This window comes from Dermacentor variabilis, chromosome 7 (genome assembly GCF_050947875.1).
Source record: "Dermacentor variabilis isolate Ectoservices chromosome 7, ASM5094787v1, whole genome shotgun sequence".
Classification (NCBI taxonomy): Eukaryota; Metazoa; Arthropoda; class Arachnida; order Ixodida; family Ixodidae; genus Dermacentor; species Dermacentor variabilis.
In genome coordinates, this window is record NC_134574.1 from 83194341 (window position 1) to 83217052 (window position 22712).

The 22712-nt window shown below is 44.0% G+C and overlaps 1 protein-coding gene across 1 annotated transcript in view; it reads right to left on the bottom strand.

The window, feature by feature from the left end:
• LOC142587579 (uncharacterized) overlaps positions 1-22712 on the bottom strand; it is a 70913-nt gene that overhangs the window by 35473 nt on the left and 12728 nt on the right. The window contains exons 2-5 of the mRNA XM_075698693.1: positions 21279-21320; positions 20967-21103; positions 20834-20901; positions 7322-7408 (exon numbers count right to left, since the gene is read on the bottom strand). Of these exons, the coding sequence (XP_075554808.1) occupies positions 7322-7408; positions 20834-20901; positions 20967-21103; positions 21279-21320 (334 nt within the window). The remainder of the gene's footprint in view (positions 1-7321; positions 7409-20833; positions 20902-20966; positions 21104-21278; positions 21321-22712) is intronic.

A 22712-nucleotide genomic window follows, 5' to 3' on the forward strand; every position in this document is an offset into this window, starting at 1 on the left:
GTTTACCTAACTAGGAGTTTATCAAACGCCTGTTCGATGGGAGTAAAAACACGTACGGATGGGAATGCGCTAGAGGACAAGCGAGAAACGCCCATCTGGGTCTTTTTTTTGGTTACAGTGCATGGAGTCTCTGCTGGAGTGCATTTGTCTAGATCAATACTTTACATGGTACCCTGTTCATCAGACAAAAATTTACAGGTGAATAAAAATTAGTTGGAACGCATACGACGGGCATTACCAAATCCTGACTGGGAGCTTACCACAGTCGTTCAAGAAACAAGAAAGGCACAGTCACTTTAGCGCACGCAAAAGAGGATGATGGTAAAGCATGCGGGATCACGAGTCACGAGATTATTGACTTTCATTCTAATGCATTGTTACTTGCTATTGTCCTCTCACAACAAATTGCGTCGGTTTGGGTGCCTTAATTACCTCTACCTTATTAACAGTGCATTCCTTACCTTATTTTGATATCTGACAATTCTCATTTTGTGCTGTAAACCCAACGTTCTATCCATACTAATCTTTTCAGATATCTGGAGAGAGAGTTCAATTGTGGACAGTTCAGCAAATGATTTACTACCTAAGTTATTACCAATTTTACTACTAATTACTACCTAATTACCACTATTACCACTAATTGCTCTTCAATTATACTTGAAAGAAACACGTGTAAGCAAGTTCTCTTATTTTTCTCGACGTGTAATTATGCTCGACCTTTGCGCGGCTAGTAACAGTGCAATTAATAACTTCGCCTTAATTAACGCCAAATGTAGTCGTTTCAGCTTTAGACGTTCACAATATGATTTGCAATCGAAGTTAGAGTTATGCCTGGGTGACCGATATCTCTATTGTACATGGTGGTATCGAGGGCCTTAATCGTTTTCGCCCTAATTAAAACCAAAAAATGGGTTGGACTCCATCCGATGGTCGTGGGTAGAGTGCCTTAAATAACTACTTTATTTACCTTTGCACTAACTTGCTTCGCCTTAACAACAAAATCGTGGGTTCCACGGCCGGAACTAAATCTATCGTGACGAACTGTGTCCTAATTGCACTTGTGGTAATTAACCTCAAATGTTCACAGTTCGACTCCCGGCGCTGAGGGTTGAAACCACAATTCTGGTGCCATAATGCCGGACGGTAAAATTTTCCTAGTGCCCGACACGGATGGGCAAATTTTCGTCGCATGAGACGTCTGAGCCGTTCGCCTTAAAAATTGCGCAGGGAATGCACTTTAACGGTGGTAACATATTAGGTAGCAATATGGAGGTTATCAAAAGAGCAGGAAAGCAAGATAAGGAGCGCACAAAGAGTGGTCCTACGAAGAATGTTAGGCTTAACGTTAAGAGGCAGGAACAGAGCGGTGTAGATCAGAGACAAACGGGAATATCCTAAATTAGAGTTTATAATAAAATAAAGAAATCTAACTGGGCAGTTCATGTCATGTGCCACGCAGATAACCAGTAGACAATTAGCGTTGCAAAATTGGAGCCAGGGCAATGGAAACGCTGTCGAGGACAGCTGAAAATCAGGTGTCATGATGAAATTAGGAAATATTCAGGCTCAAGTTGCAATGAGGTGGCGCAAGACAGGGCTATTTGTGAATCACTGGTAGCGGTCTTGGTCTTGCAACGTTCATAAATATAGGCTGATGATGATAATTTTCATCATGAGTAAAGTGAAGTTGATGATTATAATTACAAGCCAGCGTATTCGAAGCCTCAAACGGATTTGGATATTCGATATAGGAATAGTGCAGGCATCAACTATGAAACACTGTGCGTGACTTTTTTTCAATATCGTGCTTTGCATCGACCATATTGGCAAATAAAACGTACAATGCTTCAAATTCGGTATTCATTGGGCGAAGTGAAATTGAACGATCTGCTTATTGCTTAAAACCTTCTCTAAATTTATTTAGGTATCAAGTTTAACTCAGTGGAGTTATGTTCTTCTTACAAGGCTTTATGGCGCCATATTTTGCGAGGAATAGAGGCTTAGGGTCAGTTCTGTGTATTACGTAGCTGTCTGTGTGCCTCTGCCACTTCTGACCGCTGCTACATGAGATCCTATTTTCTTGAGACGAAGGTAGCATACACATTACACATACATTTAGGGTCAACAGAATTAGCAATGCGTTACTACTTGCCAATATGCACAGGTTCTAATATCCAGAACTATGAACGTGCCTTGATCGTGCGATCCTGTAACCATGTCTTTATTTCGTCGAGATACACCGATAATGTTTCCCTGCGTATTGGAAAATGAAAGCCGTTCATGCAAATTGAGGATGTCACGCATTGATGTGATCTACTTACTTTTAATGAAACTGAAAACTTGGGGTGCAGGACCAACATAATTTGAAATAAGCCTCAAGTGTTGTTAGTGTACACATCTCCGCAAAGCTGGAGCAAAGTCTAGCGAGCGTGCTGGCTTTGCGGATTCGCTTTAGCTGCAATTTTAGATAATGGTTGCGTTGTGTTCCGTAATATCTCCTGGCACTTTGTTTGGTAAGTACCATGTGATCCACGTGCGTATTTCCTAAATTTTCTCTTGCAGCCTCGGCTGGGACCCCGGGTAATGGAGGAGTTCCGTACTCGGAGATCATAGGTAGCGGGACTGCCTAATAGAATAATAAACATAACATTTTAGTACTTCTCGCAGGCATCTTAATCCACAAGGAATTGCAAACCTGTATATTGCATAGTTATGGAATAGTATACTCAAAAGATTTTGCGCCAAGAAACAGCACACACAAGAAGAAATACGATGACACCACGGGCGCTACTTCAACTGTTTAATGAGGGTGAAATCACTCGACATATATAGCCCTCCAAAACACCGCGCATGCGTACAAGGCAACATGGAGTACAAGGTTTTTTCAGAGTAGGCGCGATAGAAACTTCAGCTCAGCATCGTAAAGAAAAACTGACCTATCACTAACACAGTTCGGACCCGCTTTCTTGATGTAGAAGGCTTCCAATGTTTCACGCGAAGTCTGATGCCTGCCTCTATATACCCAAAATCCTCGCATCGCGGAACCGTGGAAAACAATCGGTGCAAGCTCTGCAGTGATTCAGAAGTCGCTCACCTTCAATATTCTTTATACCTTTTGCATGTTCCCAACTTTTTAGTCCTTTTAGAATTTTATCTCCGAAGTACTTTTATCTTGTTTGACGAGCAACCTTACCTGCTGAAGAAAGGCAGATGCATAGGCTCTTGCATAGCCCCCATACTTTGCAATATCTTTTTATCATCCATCGATCGCTCTCTACACGATCGTTTTAACCATTTTATTAATGACAAAGTCCTTAAAGTGTTTCGGTACAAGGACGACTTTTTAATGGTTTTAAACAAGCAGTGCTCCGTTTCGAATGTGGCTACAGTGAGCAGTGTTTTAGATGATTTTAGAAACCTGGGGAAATGGCTTTGTTTTACTTTTGAGCTACCGGATAATGGTTTGCTTCAGTTTTTAGATTTACAGTTAAAGTTTTCAGATGGCCACATTTGTTGGGCTTACTCCCCTCGAGCGCAAAAAGGGCTCTTGCCGTACAATTCGGCCCACTCAAAGGTAGTTAAAATAGGCATCGCCAACCTCTGCCTGGAGTCATCGCTCCGAAAGTCGTGTGTCCATGAGATGCAAGCAAGTTTTGACAACCAATTGGGCAGGCTCGTTGCAGCTGGCTTCCCTGAGTCGGTCTTGGCCTCTGTGGCAGAAACGCTTTTGAAGAAGTTGAAGGCAGGGGTAAGCAGGGTAGAGCCGAAGAAAAAAGAGTGGCCTATAGTGGTCCCATACATCTATAACGTCACGCACAGCCTGAAAAAAGTGGCTAACCGGTATATAGCACCAGTGGTGTTCTCCGCTCCCCAAAAGCTTGCCCAGCTAAGCCGTCGCATAACTTGCGAAAACCAAATGCCTGGCTGTCAGAAGAAGCATGGCCAGCGTTTCGCAAAGTGTGCCACAAACGTGGTATATGAATTTCCTCTGTCCTGCGGGAAATCCTACATTGGACAAACGGGGTGTTGTGTCACCGACCGACTTAGGGAACATGCAAAAGGTATAAAGGATAATGAAGGTGAGCGACTTGTGAATCACTGCAGGGCTTGCACCGATTGTTTTCCACGGTTCCGCGATGCGAGGATTTTGGGTAGAGGCAGGCATCAGACATCGCGTGAAACATTGGAAGCCTTCTACATCAAGAAAGCGGGTCCGAACTGTGTTAGTGATACGTCAGTTTTTCTTTACGATGCTGAGCTGAAGTTTCTATCGCGCCTACTCTGATAAAACCTTGTACTCCATGTTGCCTTGTACGCATGCGCGGTGTTTTGGAGGGCTATATACGTCGAGTGCTTTCACCCTCATTAAACAGTTGAAGTAGCGCCCGTAGTGTCGTCGTCTTTGTTCTTGTGTGTGTTGTTTTTTGGCGCAAAATCTTTTCAGTATGCAAGATCACCAGCTAGCCGAGCAGTTAACTCTTCTAAATTATGGAATAGTATCTACCCCTTACTACAGCAAAGAAAGTAATGCACATTGAAAAAGCAGTAATTCACATAACTTCTATATAACTTCTGCGGCATCTAAAAATAGTTATTCGCTTTAACATTGTAGCGAAATGCCGCGAGTTTGCAAATATAACCAATGCCTATTCCATTGCAGTCACCAAGAGAGGATCACAAACTTGTTGAAGTCGCCACGTTCCATGAGGTTTATCGCAGGTTTCTCAAATGAAATCACTATGTATAAGCTAAATAATCGTTCTTACATAAACGCTTGTTAAAAACTGTGCCTGACAGTATGTTGCATTATTAAGTATTTTTCTTTGTTTGTATGGTTTCAAATATACATGAACTTTATACAGGCCAACGCAAGCGTTCCGAAAAAAGAATCCCTGTATTAGAGCGAAGCTGTTTTACTCTAGCACGCATATGCAGCCTGTGAATACGCTCCCCGGGGGGTACCCTGCGCGGCTTGCGTCCGCACCGTTGACAGGAATGCGCGGGCAGCCGGCCATTTAGGGTAGAGGTCGAAAGAGTATGGCGACAGCGCCTGGACACGTGGCCTTCGCTACTGTGGTTAAAACATCAGGCGCGTCGGAGGTACATGCGTAGCTGGAACGGAAACAGGTAGGGGCAAGGGACAAATATTGTGACGACGGCGCCGTAGCAATGGAGATGGGTAGGGAGAGAGGGGGAAAGAGCGTGGCGGTGGTTTCGGCGCACGTGTCCTGTGCTTCTGTAGTTATAACGTCATCTGCGTCAGAGGTGTCGGTGCAGCTGCAGCTGCGGTTGCGTTAGATGACTGGTAGGTGCTTTGACGGTGGCGGCGCTTCATCCGGTGTAGTGTGGCGCGGCGTGAAAAGAAAAATGTATGTGTGGTGACCTCGGCGGCGCTTGTGTCGGCGTAGTGTGAGGCAGTATAAAAAAAATAATCTATGGTTTCATATCGTATGCGGCTGACCTATGCAGCCTAAACAGCTGCACTGATAATCCGTCCCCTACCCGCCGTGGTTGCTCAGTGGCTATGGTGTTAGACTGCTGAGCACGAGGTCGCGGGATCGAATCCCGGCCACGGCGGCCGCATTTCGATGGGGGCGAAATGCGAAAACACCCGTGTACTTAGATTTAGGTGCACGTTAAAGAACCCCAGGTGGTCTAAATTTCCGGAGTCCTCCACTACGGCGTGCCTCATAATCAGAAAGTGGTTTTGGCACGTAAAACCCCATATATTATTATTATTAATCCGTCCCCATGTGAATATTGGCAACCCACAAACATTTACTTCTTTTGGATTACATATTACCTAGATCTACAAACACTAAAGTTATTGCACAGAAATGACTCAACAATAAGCGCGAAAAGCCATACATTTACAATAAAATAAACGTATTTGTTCTGCCTGATAACTTCGAATGAATAAGCTAAAACTTATTTCGCAAAATTTGGTTCAAGAGCTGGTATAAAGTGACCTTCTTCTTTGTCATGTGGAACATGTAGCCTCTAATTCCACATCCAAATTGCAGTTGCTTGGTTTCCCTATTATTTGAAATGTTGCGATAGCGAGAAACAAGCAAAAAATAATTCTCTTTGAAACTACATAGACGCAGCTGAGCTATTACCTTATCGCTAATTAGCTTTTGTAGAATAATAATACGCAGGTGTCACGAGAGCCAAATTTACTGGTGACTATCACCTAACGCCGCTATGTCTACATTGATCGCCATATACAGAGATCAACTCTATGGTAGCCTGCAAATATGATAGTGAAACGTGTACTTATCTTTATCGGGCAACCACGTTTCGCCGCCTAACAAATGTAATCGCACAGCGTGGGACGCGCCTGCATGTATCCGAAGTTTCTGGAAAGTTATCGATGCTTCTATCCGCTGTCTGTTGTCGCCGAAACTTATGTTATCTGAGTTCATCAGCTGACGCGAATGGTGTAGAACATTGTGGATGGCACGCGGTTCCGAACGATTATTCTGGAAGATTCGACGACTGCTCTATAAAAGCCGACGTGCTTGACCAGCTTATCAGATTTCCGACGATCGCCGACCGTATTCGCCGCTACCGTTGTGCATAAGTGTAGCCTGTTTTTGTGGGCGCAAGTTCGCCCAATAAAAGCTAGTTTTGTGTTCCACCGTATTGCTGTTTTCTTCGCCGTCACTACCACGTGACAATATTCATATGACATATTCAGTCCTCAATATCTTTCTGGAGTGTATATGAAATAATCTTAAGCAGAAGAATGTTGAACGTGGGACTACAATTTCAAGTCGTAAGCGATTGTCACAGAGAACATATCTATATATAAATGAAATCGACGTGCATATGCGAGAACGAATTATTTTCGTATTGCACTAAATCTAAGCGGGCTGACGACGCAGATTAGATATGTATATTATAGGCATTATCTTACTTGGTATATGAGTTCTTGTAGCACAGTTAGTTGCTTGTCTTCTTAATCTTCGTTTTTTCATTTTTTATTGCGGCAACAAGTGCTCATTGTAGAAGGGTGGTTCTCGGTTATGTTTGAGTGAAACGCGTGTGATTTCGTAAATTCGTCAGATAGTAGTAACTGTATATGTGCAATTGAAAAGGCGTTCGTCCTCTGCCGATTATTCGGTGCTCCATTTACTTTATGTAATTATCATTGAATATTGAAAAGTATTGGTAGCGTAACACATAAAACTTTCTAGAAGCTAATTTATAAATCTGCAAGAATATTCTGGAAAATTCTTGTCCTTTCCAATAACCTCGCAGCGGGGTTTCGGTCGGGATAATGAGATCTTGCTAATGAGAACAGCGTATAAACACTAACCTTGAAGCGTGGACCTTATCTTAATCACTGCACATCTTTGCTTTCTACTCATATACAATATATCTTCCGTCTGATTGTACGGGACATCTGAAAAAGAAAAATAATATTTATCTCAGTGCAGGTTGTTGTTTATAATGAAACGTGTAGTTTTCTCTTAGGTGCCGAAATAAAAGCAACACGCCGCATTTGAAGTGTAGGATTTTCATTTATTTTGGCTTATCACTACGTAAATTGTGTCACTGATAGACGCAATAAAGACCACTAGTACGGAAACACGCCAAATGATAAAAGCATGACCTCTTGTAGCTAGACCGCGTCATTTAGTGTTGCTGATGACGTCAAGTAACCTAGACATTGCGCTAGGACTTCCCTGCATAATAATTTTATTGCTTTGCCTCCAATACGAGAGTGCACATAACTTCTTTTAGCTAGCAAAGTGGTTATATCTATTTCAGTACGCTCAATAAAGCGCAGCTGTTCAATTACCATGAATGCCAAAAAGATCATGAACAGTCGGAGCCAGCAGTTTAAGTTGTATCAGCTGCATTGCGAATGCTCTTGGATGAGCAAATTAGCACGAAAAATTAAAATCTGCATCTATGAGGACTGCGATTAATCTTACTTGTAGGCATCCACAATATTAACGTGTTCGAAGATTATCAAGCAGAATTTTAAGAAATTCTCCTGAGTGAATGACATATTTACATTGAAAATGGTGTATCTGCAAAATATATACAGAGAATATACACAGCCAAGCAGGGAGAATAGCAATAAACAAGAACGTGCTTTTTCCGATCGGCACCTTTGTTGTCCTGCTGACCCCCTTCTTTAGAACACGGGAATGGCCTGTAATACTGACTTCCCTTTCTACTGTTGCACGTTAATAGAAAGGTAAGTGCTGCAGTTACCACACATATTTTTCGGGGAGGTGGGTACTGGATAAGGGTTTGTATCTCCGCCGCAACCGTGACATTCTTGACAGCAAAACGCTAATGTATTCATTTATTTTGCCAATTTATGTCCACCCACCGCGTCTTATGGTATTACAGTGAGGGAAAGAAAAAAGAATAAAGCACTTCAAGAAATACAAATTTGGAGCAATTATCCACAACCAGAAAAATGTACACCCTCTCATTACAGTGACATAACGAAACACTTATAAACAAAACACAAAATAAGCGAATTGTCTAAGTAGTTCCGAAAACGGATTGGTAGCGCCTATATACTACAAGAACCAGTACCACACACTCACATTACGAAACAAAAGTAGCACACAGTATTCAATAAGAATCCTATTAAACACTCAATGGGAAACAGAAATGAATGGCAAACTTGAAAGCATGCAATACAATACTCATCGCAGGGCATAGAGCGAACGCTCTTCGGCTCAAAATGCAAAAAGAAATGTGTAAGAGAGGCAACCAAGATGTAAGAGGTGATATATCTATGACAGAACGATCCAATTGATTCCAATCCTGGATCGTCCTGGAGAAAAAAAGCACAGTCGAGATGAATTCGTTTCCCAAATCAATTCTGATGCCGTACAATTGTGGTCTATTTTCTGAGAATATTATTTGCTTTGTTTATGTTTTCCTCCTATCAGTGGAAGCTGTTGAATAATAAATGCTATGAAAAAATGTTTACCGTTGCCTGGGTCGACGGCAATCTCGTGGGTCCCGTGCATTTCCTCTTTCATGGTGCCGGGCTGAAGTTTCCGTCGTAATATACAGATGCAAAGCAAAGAGCTACATTCGGTCCTCTATACATTTATGTCGCGTCACCCACTGCAGGGCGATAGCTAACCGTAAACCCATAGACAAGAACTGATTTAATGCATGCTCTATAAAAATTATCTTGTTGTAAAATTAAAATATTGGGTGCTACCGCGAAGGGACGCTAGTGCCTGTCTAGCTATAAATGTTATACAGGTTGTCTCTCATATTATGAGCCAAAGTTTTAAATATGAAAGGCCCTCCGGACTCGAGTTGAACCAAACGCATATGTTGGCATTGGCGTAGAGTTACTCAGGGTATTTTTTTATTTTCCCTTAATTAACGGATTAGATATGTTTATTTAATAGCGTTTTGAAGTATTGGCTGCTGACCACAAGTGTGATACGCAAAGTTCTAGAGCACCTTGATAAATTTCTCAATATATTATTTCCAACATGATATATCTCACGTGGTCCTCTTTTCAGCGCTACAACGAAAGCCCGCAAAATATGAAAAAAATACCACGTGATGGGGCGCGTACGCGCTGTTATTGTGCTGCTCTCAAGGCTACGATGGACGAAAAAGGCCGGCTGTAGGGAGACTGGCCCGCGACAGGGCATTATGCCTGGTGTAGGTATGTGGTCATGTGGCTCTTATAGCATGACGGTGCAAATGCATGCTGCTGGCCGAGCATTGCGAAAGCTATAAAGGCCACAAAAACGAAAAGAGGAAAACAGCATTATGATTCTCCTTCACAGAAGGAAAAGGGAAAGTGCGTGGGTAAAATGGAAGGTAATGACGGCCGCTACAATTTTGCCTTTGTACACAAATGAACTTGTAGTAGTTTCTGGAATTGAACGATGATGCTGCAGCTTTAAACCTTAGGGCTCGAATAACAGCGGATAAATCACACGTGGACAAAACTAACCAATTGTAAAAAAACCTTGGCAATATTCAAGGAAGGTCACGCATCAATTAATGATGCGTGACCATCGGTTATCTTCCCTCCTCATTACATGTCCTGCCCATGCCCATTTCTTTTTCTTGATTTCATTACCTCGCGTTTGTTCCCTCACCCAATCTGCTCTTTTCTTATCCCTTAACGTTACACCTATCATTCTTCTTTCCATAGCTCGTTGCCTCGTCCTCAATTTGAGTAGAACCCTTTCGTAAGCCTCCAGGTTTCTGCCCCGTAGGTGAGTACTGGTAAGACACTGCTATTATATACTTTTTTCTTGAGCGATAATGTCAACCTGCTGTTCATGATCTGAGAATGCCTGCCAAACGCACCCAAGCCCATTCTTATTCTTCTGATTATTTCCGTCTCATGATCCGGATCCGCCGTCACTACCTGCCCTAAGTAGATGTATTACGACCTTACGACTTCCAGTGCCTCGCTGCCTATTGTAAATTGCTGTTCTCTTCCGAGACTGTTAAGCAGTTCCCAAGGGAAGGGAAGCGTAGCAGGAGGCGGCCGAAAGTTAGGTGGGCGGATGAGAATAAGACGTTTGCAGGTATGGCATGGCCACAATTAGCACATGACCGGGGTTGTTGGAGTAGTATGGGAGAGGCCTTTGCCCTGCAGTGGGCGTAACCTGGCTGATGATGATGATGATGATGATGATGATGATGATGAGGATGATGATGATGATGATGATGATGATGATGATGACGCATCAATTCTTTAGACGATGACTCTTTTGACACTGGTCCCGTCTGCTCTCTTTCTGACACTGCCTACCAGACCTTATTTTTGAACTCGCACCACGCATGTGCGCATCACTTCGTGGTCGCAGTATCGGGTGGCCGCGTCTGGTATCACACTCTCGCAGCGCGACTGGGGCGTCAGTTCCTGAGAGAGCGCGCCCGTAGGCTGTTCCAGTTTACTGAATGTAGGCCATACCTTATGCACCTCGTTTGAACCAATCCCCCCGAACTTGAATACATCCAGTGCTCCTGAGGCGCCCGTATCCTTGCTTGTTCTCCACAGCAACGCTATCTGGCTGGGACCAACGATGAACAGCACATTTGACTGTTACTGAAGAAACAGCGGACATCGTTGTGGCTCTAGATGCGTCAAGTGGACGTAGAAGGCGCCCAGTTGAGCTATTTCAACGCTGAGATCCAGGTGCACTCCAAGCTCAATGACGATTGTGCGTGCATATGAAACGCTCAGACAGCCCGTGACTATTACTAAGAAGCGGCATAAATCTTCTATCCTTGGCGAGGACGTGGAAACATATTCTGTCAAAGTTTTCTTCAGACTCACATGCAAGTGTTCTTATTGTGGGTGCTGAAGCTGGAGTTTCAAATTCTTCAGGGTCGACAGTACTTAAGAAGAGGCAATTGCGTGCCACGTACCACGCGAGTCTCCCCTAGATGATGGATATTCGAGAGTTCCAAAATCGAAAGGACTTTGCACACTGGGTTATAATGAACACGGGAGAGGACCTAGGCTTTGTTAAGAAAGTACTGTGTACCGATTAAGCTTTCTTCTCACGTTATGCCCAAGTGAACATACACAACGCTCACTGTTGGAGCGACGAAAACCCTCAGTGTGTTTTGAAGACACATCACCATTATCAGGGGTAAGTTAATGTACGGTGTGGAATTTACGGTGGCACTATCATTGGCCCCGTGTTTTTTGATAACACGCTTACAGGCGAAGATACTTGAGCGACATCCTTGATGGGGTGCTTGAGGATTTTCTTAGAGAAGTTCCATTGGTTGGATCAAGAATATTTGGTATGAGCATGATGGTGCTCCTACACACGGCAGCAGCAAAACTGGCAAATGGCTGCATGAACTATTCGCGCAACAGTGGATTGGCCGGCATCGTCGTCAGATTTAACTCACCTGGATTTCTTTCTCTGGGGCTACGTCAAGGATCAATTATACCGGACACCAACTACTACATCAGATAACCTAAAAGAAAGAAATAATAGTCTGCAACTCCATCCCTGATACCATGATCAAGAACGCCTCGGAAAATGTGCTTATGTGATGCCAAATGTGATTGCAGCAGATGGTGACCTCTTTGAACACGCATTATAATCAAAGGGCGCTTTTGAGATTGAAGGTCACTGGAACATAATTCCGTCCCTAATGCTGCCTCCCCACCCAATCCAATTACACTCCATCCGCAGGCTGCCACCTCTTGCCCATTTCAATTATCAAAAAATAAATTTACTTTCATATGCGGTCGAGTCGCTTCGGCAAAGGTGCGAGAATTTTTTTCCGACTTCGTGTGCTTTGGGCAGCAAGTTGAGCTGCGACGCGCTCACCCTCAGCAATGCGAGTAGAAGAGTTTGCAGCGAGCGACGTGTACATTCGAAAGCATTTTGCTTCATGCTGGCGTGTCTCTCGCCCTTAAAAGTGAAGTGCACCGGGTGATGGCGTTGCCTCTCTGCCCTGCTTAGCGCATCAGTTTTCTTTGTTTGTACCATTGCAAGCAAAGCTCTAGACAGCGTGCAATCACTGCTGATATATGTGGAAGCTGCACACCACCGGTGACGAGGCGTGACAGACTAATCTGACGACAATGACCAACCATGCGCGGACACTGCGACGTCACGTAATTGCAAGGCCTACACCGTCTACACCAAGTGACACCACGCTGGAGCATCCGCTGCCCTGAGTAATGCTGAGGCAACCGAAGCGCTCACTGTCTGCGCAAATTAGTGTCATGATGCCGTACTTCGCTTCACCGCTCCTAGATGGCGGCGCCGTCCCTGTGAAGATTGCATATTTTACGCGTTCGGCGCCGACGTCACATCCAGTAAAGGAAATTGATCCGGCATTCCTGCATAAGATACTTTCGTGTGAAAATAAAAGCAGTCCAAAGACGCATCATTCACGAATGTAGAATATTACCGAATTTCCAGGTCATGTATACAAACGACTCGTTGGAAAGTTTACTTGAGCTCTGTAGTGAATTGCACCCATCACGGATGAATTGTTTGGGAAGCCGAACACCGCAGGTCAAACGTCAGTCAAACAAGCTGTTGAAAAGGTATCCAGATTTCTTCGAACCGGCTTTGGCCTTACCTAAAGCATCTTTTTATACTTGTAGGTATTTTTGTAAGCCAACTTCAATTGCTAATTAAGCAAAGATTACACGTCTGCAGAAAAAAGAATGGGCTTGATGTAAAGCGATGAATGTTGTGAAAGATGTTTCTAACTACAGAGCACAAAACTAACGTCGTGCATTTTGAAAACGGTGTTTTTTGTCTAATAGCGCGAGGCACGTGGACTTTTTAGGGTACTAATAAAGCCACATGAAGGCACCCCATGCAGTTTTCGGGGGTGTTTCCGTAGTCTAATTCGCTGAGACGAAGTACGCTAGCCAGCACCGCCTGCAAAGTCAAAATGTTATTTTCCGACATATGCCTTCTCGTACCATTTTCTTGTGGGCAACAGAAAACCATGTAGCGAAATGTAGGACGGCCTTGTTCACAACTTTATATCTTCGTCTTGGAATTTTGATGGAAACAACAACGGCATTTGATAGATATCCAACTAGTCACAAGCACAATATCCAAATTTCACGGGGACAAGGATGGTTTCACGAGCGTACACCTGACGACCGTTTCAGCGAATGAAAGTGGCATATGGTCCCTGTATCATTGTCCATGGTTAGGTCCCACATAGTCAATTGCAGACTATGACCTGCAGACAACGACATCTCCAGAGATATCTTTTACGTTGACCTGCCGGCTTCAACTGCAACTTTGTTGCCTTTTGCTGTATTCACAATTCGCATTCGCAATTGCCATCATAAGCTTTGATATCTCGTACTGACCAAATTGTGTGAATTGCAGACATTTCTCGCTGTGTAGTGCGTATTTTTCCGATTGTGCTGGTGCCTTATAATATAATGCAAACGTCCTCGGCATATGCTGATATTCTGAGTGATAGCCCGCATCTTTTGGACAGTAGGCTACATAGAACTCTAATAAGCAAAAGGGGAGAAAAGACCGTTATCGTTTTATCTGTAACTCCTAAGGAGATGCGCGTCGCACTTGGTCTCTGAAATTCGAAGTGCAATACCACTTTGAATAAAAATAATTCACAATGCAGATGGCGCAGAGAGGGTCTTACTCTGCTTGTAGTTGGTACTTCCTGCTGCGCAGAGCATACGCCGGAAGTTGGTCGTTTTTGAGCGAAATTTCTGGTTCTGTTCAATAACTAATTCTGCCTTGAAGGAAGAAAATCTCGAAAACAGACTGTACGCTACAAATCAGTGGTACTAGCTGATATATGACTTCTCGCGAGACGCGTATTTCTGAAAGTAAGAATAGATATAGCAGAGCGTAATCTCCATGGCTGACCAGTGCTGGTTCTTTAGTATAGGTTATGAAAAAAAACCTTGGAGCTCGTGCCTGAACTGAACGGGTCTATTGGTTTGTATTTATTTTGTATGTAGATCAGAGCCCACATACTCACCGTGGTGGCTTAGCGGCTATGATGTTGTGGTGCTAAGCACAATATCGCGGCAGGAAATCCCGACCGCGGTGGCCGCATTTCGATGAGGCGATATGCGCCTGTGCTTCGCCAATTCGGGGCATATTAAAGATCTTTTGGTGGTCAAAACTAATGCGGAGTCCCCTACTACTGCGTGCCTCATAATCAATTCGTGGTTTTGGCACGTAAAAACCCAGAATTCAAACAGAGCGCAGAGCTTGGTGCGGTAGCACACTGTGCACTGAAATATCTAACTTACCTATGTCAAAGCTGCATCTCTGGTCTACTCAAACATTGAAAGTGCCAGATGTGGTATGAAGCCCTTACCACAGCCCAATATAACCCAAAAAATATCGCTTATACCTTGGCAACTGTACTACCAACGCGCCTCACTTTGGTGCCATTCCGTAGATAAAAAGTGTTCCACGACTTTCTCATGTATTGGTCGCAAACACAGATAGGGCTGTTGTCGCGCCACAAATGAAAAAAAAAATTAAGCTAAGATTATAATCTCTTTCGCCATTGAGAGCGGCTTCGTCCAGAAGTTGATCTGCTGACCTGAGCAGGAGTGGCCGCACGTCAAGAGCTCATTCAATCTTATTAGCTATAATTACTTAATCTCATACATTTTCTCATAATTAGGTATAATTAGGGCATATGAGCGCGCAATTTTGTGCAAAATTTTGTTTGTTGGGTTAAGGAGCTCACACATTCGAACCACAGGGTCCAGAAATGTCGTGAAGAGATTCTGAAAGCAAGAAAAATGGATGCCAGCGTCTGCCCATCATTTGTTACCATGTTGGGCACAGTGCGAAAGGCGAGCTAGTGCAATAACAAAACTAAACTACCGCACTTGCACAAGCTGTATAAAAAGTCAAATATGTTAGGTTTCTAACACGTGAACAAATGTGATGCACTTTACATTCATATCGGTCTGTCGAGGAAAGAGGCAATTATCCAATCATAAAATTGTTCGTGTGCCTAAATAACAACGCTATCGTTCTGGGAATGGGGCAATTGGGGCTAAATTTAGCTTCGCGAGAGACATTGAGAATGGCGTAGTTTTGCATTACAGTACACTTGCCTACCTGAGCAGCAGTGGTTGCCTCTGAGAGAGGTCATTATGTTAGAATATGTAATGTAAACCAAACTACAGCTCGTCGTCATCAGGAGCTATAAGGTCTTCAGTAGTGAAATTTCTTGCCGCTACTAGAAATTTGCTCGAATACGGTGCCTTCGTGTTTCGCACATAGACTTTAGAATTGGCGTGGAGTGACTAGAGAAGCAAGGTAACGAACAGACATCGTGGCCTCAAGGAGGACAACCTGCGTCGGCTCATCAACGCCTTTGTGCTGTGTCACTTAACCTACACGGTGGCCATGCACAACTGGCTCAGAGCCGAGCGGGAAAAACTTAATGCCCTCATTAGAAAATTCTTCAAGAAAGCCCTCGGGCTGCCCGTCAGAACGCATACCGAGGACCTCCTTGGGCTCGGCCTATACAACACCATGGACGAGATAGCCGAGGCTCAGGAACGGGCCCAGCTAACTCGGCTGTCCACCACGCCGGCCGGCAGGCTTATCCTCGAGGAGATCGGACTCGCACCCACCAAGAACTTGGCTGAAGACACCCAAATCCCCAGAGAAATAGGGGAGAAGATCGTGGTCGCCCCTTTGCCCCGCAACGTTCATGCCGATCACAACGCAGGTCGTCGCAAGGCAAGAGCATTGAATATACTAAAGCAAATAAACAAGGTCAAAATCGGAGCAAGCTTCGTGGACGCAGCTGCATACCGAGACGGCAAGGCTTTTGCGGTTGCCGTCGTTGACACGCTGGGCAAACTCATCAACTGTGCTTCCGTCCGGACGACGAACCCAGAGGTGGCCGAGCAAGTGGCGATTGCACCTGTCATGCAAGACGGTCGGAGAGACAGGGTGTATAGCGATTCGAAAGCCGCCATCCGGGCATTCCAGCAAGGCCGGGTAGCCCGGCAGGTAGTTCATATTCTGAACGGCGCCAAACGCGGCAACACCTCCATGCACTCGATCCTTTGGTTCCCTGCACACTTCGGGGCGATTGAGGGGGTTCCTCTGAACCTCAACGAGTCTGCCCACGAGGCGGCGTGTGCCTTTACCGACCGCGCTGCCCTCGGATCGGGCGACTCTCTCCCAGGACACAGAGACGCTCCTCTCACACACAACGAAATCACTAAATTCTTTTACTTAGACAGAAGGGTTTTCCCCCCGCCTCACTCCAAGCTAAGCAGGCCGCAGGCGTTCACACTAAGACTTCTGCAAACGAACTCCTACCCAAATCCGGCGTCCCTTAACAGTATATATCCCGAGATTTATCCGAATTGTGCTTGCGTGGCCAGTGGTGAGGTAGCTACGTTGCCTCATATGCTCTGGGAGTGCGGGTTGCTGGGCCCGAAGTTCACCAACGAAGAGTGCGATGCGCTCCTGCGAAGTCCCGTCTTTGAGGACCAAATCCTGGCCGTCCAGCGCGCCACCGATCGGGCCGGCAGACTAGATCTGTCAGTCCCGTCGTGGGATTAGCCGGGTGCGCGTTTTATCGCACTTTGCTGGATCAAATAAAAGTTTATTCACTCACTCACTAGAGAAGCAAGACAGAGGGATGTCCAAGCCCTTTGGCGACGGTGGAACGTATCCGTAGGATGCGCATGAGCAGGAAATTCAAGCAAGCGGGGGCAACACAACCTTCTACGTGAGTGCCGGGCTCGAACGACACAAGGCAGTCGCGGGCGCCAACAATAGCGGTGAAATTTCTTTAATCTTGTGGCCAAAGACTATAACGAATTGGCGGCAAGCACTATTGCAAAATCAGGCCGAACAACTACCACTAAATTTAACATAGGCCAGGATTGTGGGCTTTCTGATGCTTGAATAAATGGTGTTTGTGTATTTGGTTACGTTATTTTTTTCAATAGTGCGCATACACTGTAGTCCGCATGGGACGTTTAACGTACTCCCTGCGCTTGGGTCGCTCACATAGTCTACCGAATTTTCTTTTTGTATTGAAACGTTTGCTTCTTTAGGCCACCATAGGTGTTCTTTACCAACAAATAATAATAATAATAATAATAATAATAATAATAATAATAATAATAATAATAATAATAATAATAATAATAATAATAATAATAATAATAATAATAATAATAATAATAATAATAATAATAATAATAATAATAATAATAATAATAATAATAAATATGCTACGCTGCAATAATTTTCAGCTAATTTCTAAGCCTAGTTTTCGCTTTCTTAGTGGACATCACATTATACAACTTATAGAGTCATGAATGAGCTCTTGTACATGTTGAGCGGAACTTGGGTGAATTGACGAGAACAAAAGGAATGGTTGCAAATGTTTGGAGGAGGTCGCTGCTCAATAAATACAGAGCAGTCGACAAGGGTGCCATCCCATCTGCCGAATATATCAGGAAGTCGGGCTCACTGCTTAAACGCGGAGGCCAAAATCATAATTTCCCACACAGATGTCATTGACCTTGAAACTTCTCCTTCCGAAGCCCACGTTGTTTACAAGGCCTTCGTGTATTGCGTGCATTCACGCATCAGCGAGAAATTGATTAATAACGACATGAAACAATGCTGGCATTTTCACTACAGCTGAAGCAGGTCGAAGCTACGCTTTAGTGTATGCTTTCTATTCAGCACTTCACAGCTGTTACCCTCATGAAAAACGTATAACGTTCACTAATTGGCTAGATAACATGCGTAATCTCCCTTGATTTCAACACTGTGAGGGAAGTGTTTCTAAATGCTTCAGTCTGCTATATAAGTCAAACGTTATTGTCCTTTATTCAGACAAGCCTTGAAAAGGGGGACGATTGCTAATACAAAGAAAAATACAACAAAAACGCAAAAAGCTCAAGCAAACGGGAATCGCCAATTCATTTTATATGTAAAGGCACTCAAGTCCATGAAGACAACAACTTTGTTAATACACGTTTTGTTAACCGTTAGAAGGCACAAAGAACAGGATTGCAAGAACCTACAAAGGAATACCTCGTGGGTCTTCTCATAGAGTAGGGCTCGTCTGTTGTTTCTAACCACGAATAACTGCCAACGCGTATACATTCAACTCGTTAAAGTTTCTTTTGAACACTGAAAGGTGGAAGCAGAAAGAACCGATGGCATAAGAGCCAGAACTGCCTCCAGTTAGAATTCACGGAGCCCTCGATCAAGCTAGCAATCTGGCACCGCAGAGCAATAAAAAAACACGATGAATACTTCTCCCGAATTTTAGCCCTGATTTACGCTTATAGATGTTTGTGGATAAGTGCGGCTTACACGGCGTAAACAGATTTGAATGCGAAAAAGGCCGATAAGCTGTCAATAACTAGAAACGCATTTTAGTCTGACTCCGGGTAAGACATAAGTAATGAATTGCGAAGTTTGTGATAATTTTTAGTGAGACTGAGAATAAAACTACAGGAAAGGTCCATCTAAATGAGACCGCGAAGCTTGGAACGAAAAGCATGCCAAAACCTGTCGTCAGGGACATCAGTTGGTGGTGTACGATTGCAGCGTCACTTGGTGAGGGAGGTACAAACAGAAAAACTAGAAAACCTACGTGAAAAGAAAACGTTCTAAAATTCTTAATAAGAATTCTAGCACACGAGTAAATTTCGCGTTTCAGATATCCTTCCTCCAATAAAAGAAGAAATGCAATTTTTTTTGTATTTCACAATTTATTAGTTCTCTCTTGGCCACCCCTACCAACCAGTGATACTGGCGCAAGACTTGGCAAGGCTGTGCAAGCCAGCTATTACGTAGCGAGAAATGGAATTGCGCGCTCGAACGCGGCGGTTTCGTCTCAGTTGTTATTTAAGTATTACTATTATCTCCTTCCATGTTTCTTCAAAGTGTGCCGTGCGCTTCACTTTAAATTTTATGTGACCGAGCGTAGTGCATTAGATGGCGAAAGATGCGAGCGCAGGTTTTTTGGTATCGTGAAAGTTCACGCTGCGGCATCCGACGCGCTTGTCTTGTGACGATAAATGTGGAACGCCCCGCCAAGAAACGTCGCGATATGTTTGTTTACTCTCCGTAACACAGGCTCTGAGTGTCCGAGGGGCAATATAATTAGTAAGTGGAGTGTTTTCTAAATGATAATGTGGGGCAATGTTGTCTTCTCCGATAACTGTTGTATATGAATACATGGTGTGGCAAGGCCTTGCAAATGATTCTGCGAAAAGTAGTCGCATAGGTTGCAATGCAATACGGCTGTGTGCTGGCCATAGCACTTTTCACCACTGAAACATATTTTGTTTGGTCAGTTATATTGGTTGTATTATTGAAGACGAATAAAAGTGAATTTGATTTTGAAAGCTCTTTGGTAGCGTTTTTTATTCCCATCCTATTCGCTCACCATCCTAAGAAAGCTACTGGAGCATTTGCCGTCAATAAGAGCCTAATTGCGTTCATATTAAGAAAACGCCACTTATAATAGTTAAACGACACGCTTTCATTTCAGCTAGGTTGTGTCACATGCTTGTCTCATCCTCAAAAGAAAAATAACTTCTGTTTTAGCGGCCATATTGCCGGACGCTAAAGAAAGTTAAATATTCGCGACAAGCAGCCTAAGGATCTGACGTCACTGCCATTTAAGGTTGTGATGTCATTTTTTTTTTTTAGTTTTTGCTTCCTGCTAGTTGTCCTCATGATACTTATATGGCGACGGTTATAACGAGCCCCATTTTCCTGACATGTGGGCTTCTATGGAAGCATCGCTACCAGTTTACATATACCTTGCTATGAGTCCTTACGCAAGACTTCTAGCCACTCACCTGAGGAGCTCCTAAGTTGCCCCACAGGAATACAAGTGAAATTGCTGATTCCTGCACCACAACAAATTCTATCATGCCTTCAGAAGACGCCAATCGGTAACGTCACTGCTTATTCCTAACCGTAGGGTGATGCTGAAGCATTTAATATTTGGTTTTCAGTCTGCGCGACAACGACAAATGGGTATTTACTGCGTGATGTTTTTCGGGGGTCCCATTCCACATCCCCAGGCCTTAGAAGTGGCCGATAGTCGAACTACTGCTTTAGGACTGATAGGCACCGTGAGCGCATTATTATAGAAATGACCTTTTCCTAGGTACGTCTGCGGGAATCATCACTGGGTGCAAGAAATTTTGTAGTACACCAGTTGTACAAATGCAGTAAAAAGTGCGTAAACGCTCACAGAAACTTGTATTTGGCGCTCTTTGGCCGCATTTGGCCCTTGCGCCAGAAAACCAAAAAAGTCAACATTCGATGCAAAGACAGAGTACTACTTTTCTAGATACCTGGAAGTTGAATAAGCATGTGTGCCACGTGCTTCAGATCAAAGGTTCCTCGTAGGTCACCGGATATCCTGCGTATAAAACAAAAACAGCTATATATAGAGAGCAATACTTCCCATGTGGATGTCGATAATACTTTTTACTGTTTTCGTAATATGATCGAATCAAGTGAACTGAAGTTTTGTTGATATTTTGCATTTGTTGCACTTCACAATGCCGTTCGGGATGTCCGGTGGTGTTGTATATCCATATTGGCTCTGGCGACGACAAAAACTGAAACAGGCAGGAATACGTTCATGTGAGCTTCAAAATATGAGGTATTCCTCTGCCTAAAATGCAACTCCTGTATATTGAAAAGTATAGGTGCCTTACGCAATCATATTGAGCGTAAAAGTGGCGCCCTCATAGGAAACATTCAGTGTTATTGCAAATGGAATGAGGTACTTACTCTTGGGAATCCGCCAAGTTTACGTCCTCGATGTACCCGAGGCTGTATAAATTGATAAATAGAACACGACATGTCGGCTTTTGCAATGTACGAGCACAGATGTCATCACGAATATTTTTATTGGACATGAAAGCACCTGCGTTTAGTTTACACTTCGGGCTGCATGCCTGCTCTCATGCCGTAGCCAGTGACAAATTAAAGGCGAAACTGCTATTGCACCTCGTAGGGAAGGTATGCGCATGCCTCCGAAAATGATCTCGCGCTTTCCATGTAACTTCCTTCACATAATTTATTTCACACATGTACTCACCTTTGTTATGCCCAGTCATTTCACTGCCGCGAAACGCCCTACCCAGTTGCGCAAGGTTCACCTGAGTGAGCTGACAGCAGTACTCTTGTGCGTACAGGATCAATCCTGCACTTTCGTGGAATATCTCATTGTGCGCACGCACACACTAAGTACATTGGCTCCAGGAAGCAGTAACTTCGCACCGAAATTCAGCGAAAATCCTACCACAGACATTTATTGCATCCGCAACTTTTTCCTAGGAGCTTTCTTACCCCATCTTACTTCTTCTTAAACTCTTCTTACTGTTAGTGCGCTATCTGTGCGGCACGATCATGCCGATTGTTGCTGAATGACTGGGCACTTTCGGTTTATATTGTTTCTTTCTTGAAGGAATTAGTATTGCTTATATTGCACCAAAGGCAGTACTTTGTGCAAGCAGCTTATCCTGCTTTTCTTTATTTGTCAGTAGGCAGAGTTCATTAAGAAAATCCAGCGCACATGTTGTACAGCATGTGAAAAGAAAGTTTACCCTGCATAACTCGAGGAGATCACTGAAGCACAACGCATATCTTAGTTCGAAAGACTGACAAAGAGCGACACTGGACGATACATCTTCGACCGACTGGGTGTCACGTACCACAAACAATACAGACAAAAAGTGCAAATAACAAGGTAATCCGAGAAATCTTACACGGTTCAGCCATGTCCTGGAACGTCCACCTGGATTTCAACAAAAGTCGCAGACTAGCTAGAGCCAAAGCCCTCCTCTGATCATACGGCAGGGAAACCGACGCGCGCTTCGTCGACGCCGCTGAGCACCCTGACTGCCAACGCTTCACTCTAGCAGTAAAGGATGCCAACTCCTATACCGAGAACGCGTTTATCGTTGTAGCCCAATATCCAGAAGAAGCCTAAAAGGTATCCATCGCCCTGGCCCTCCGAATCCGGACTGCAACACCGTCCGGAGCGATTCCCAGGCGGCAGTGAGAAACATTGCCAAAGGGTGCATTTCGCCCAAAGCCAACAACATCCTTAAGATAAGATGCATCCCCAAGGACCATCCGAATCTAATTGTATGATTCCCCACCAACATCAATATGGGCCTCAACCTCATCTGCAACCTCAACAATGTAGCCCACCGCGGA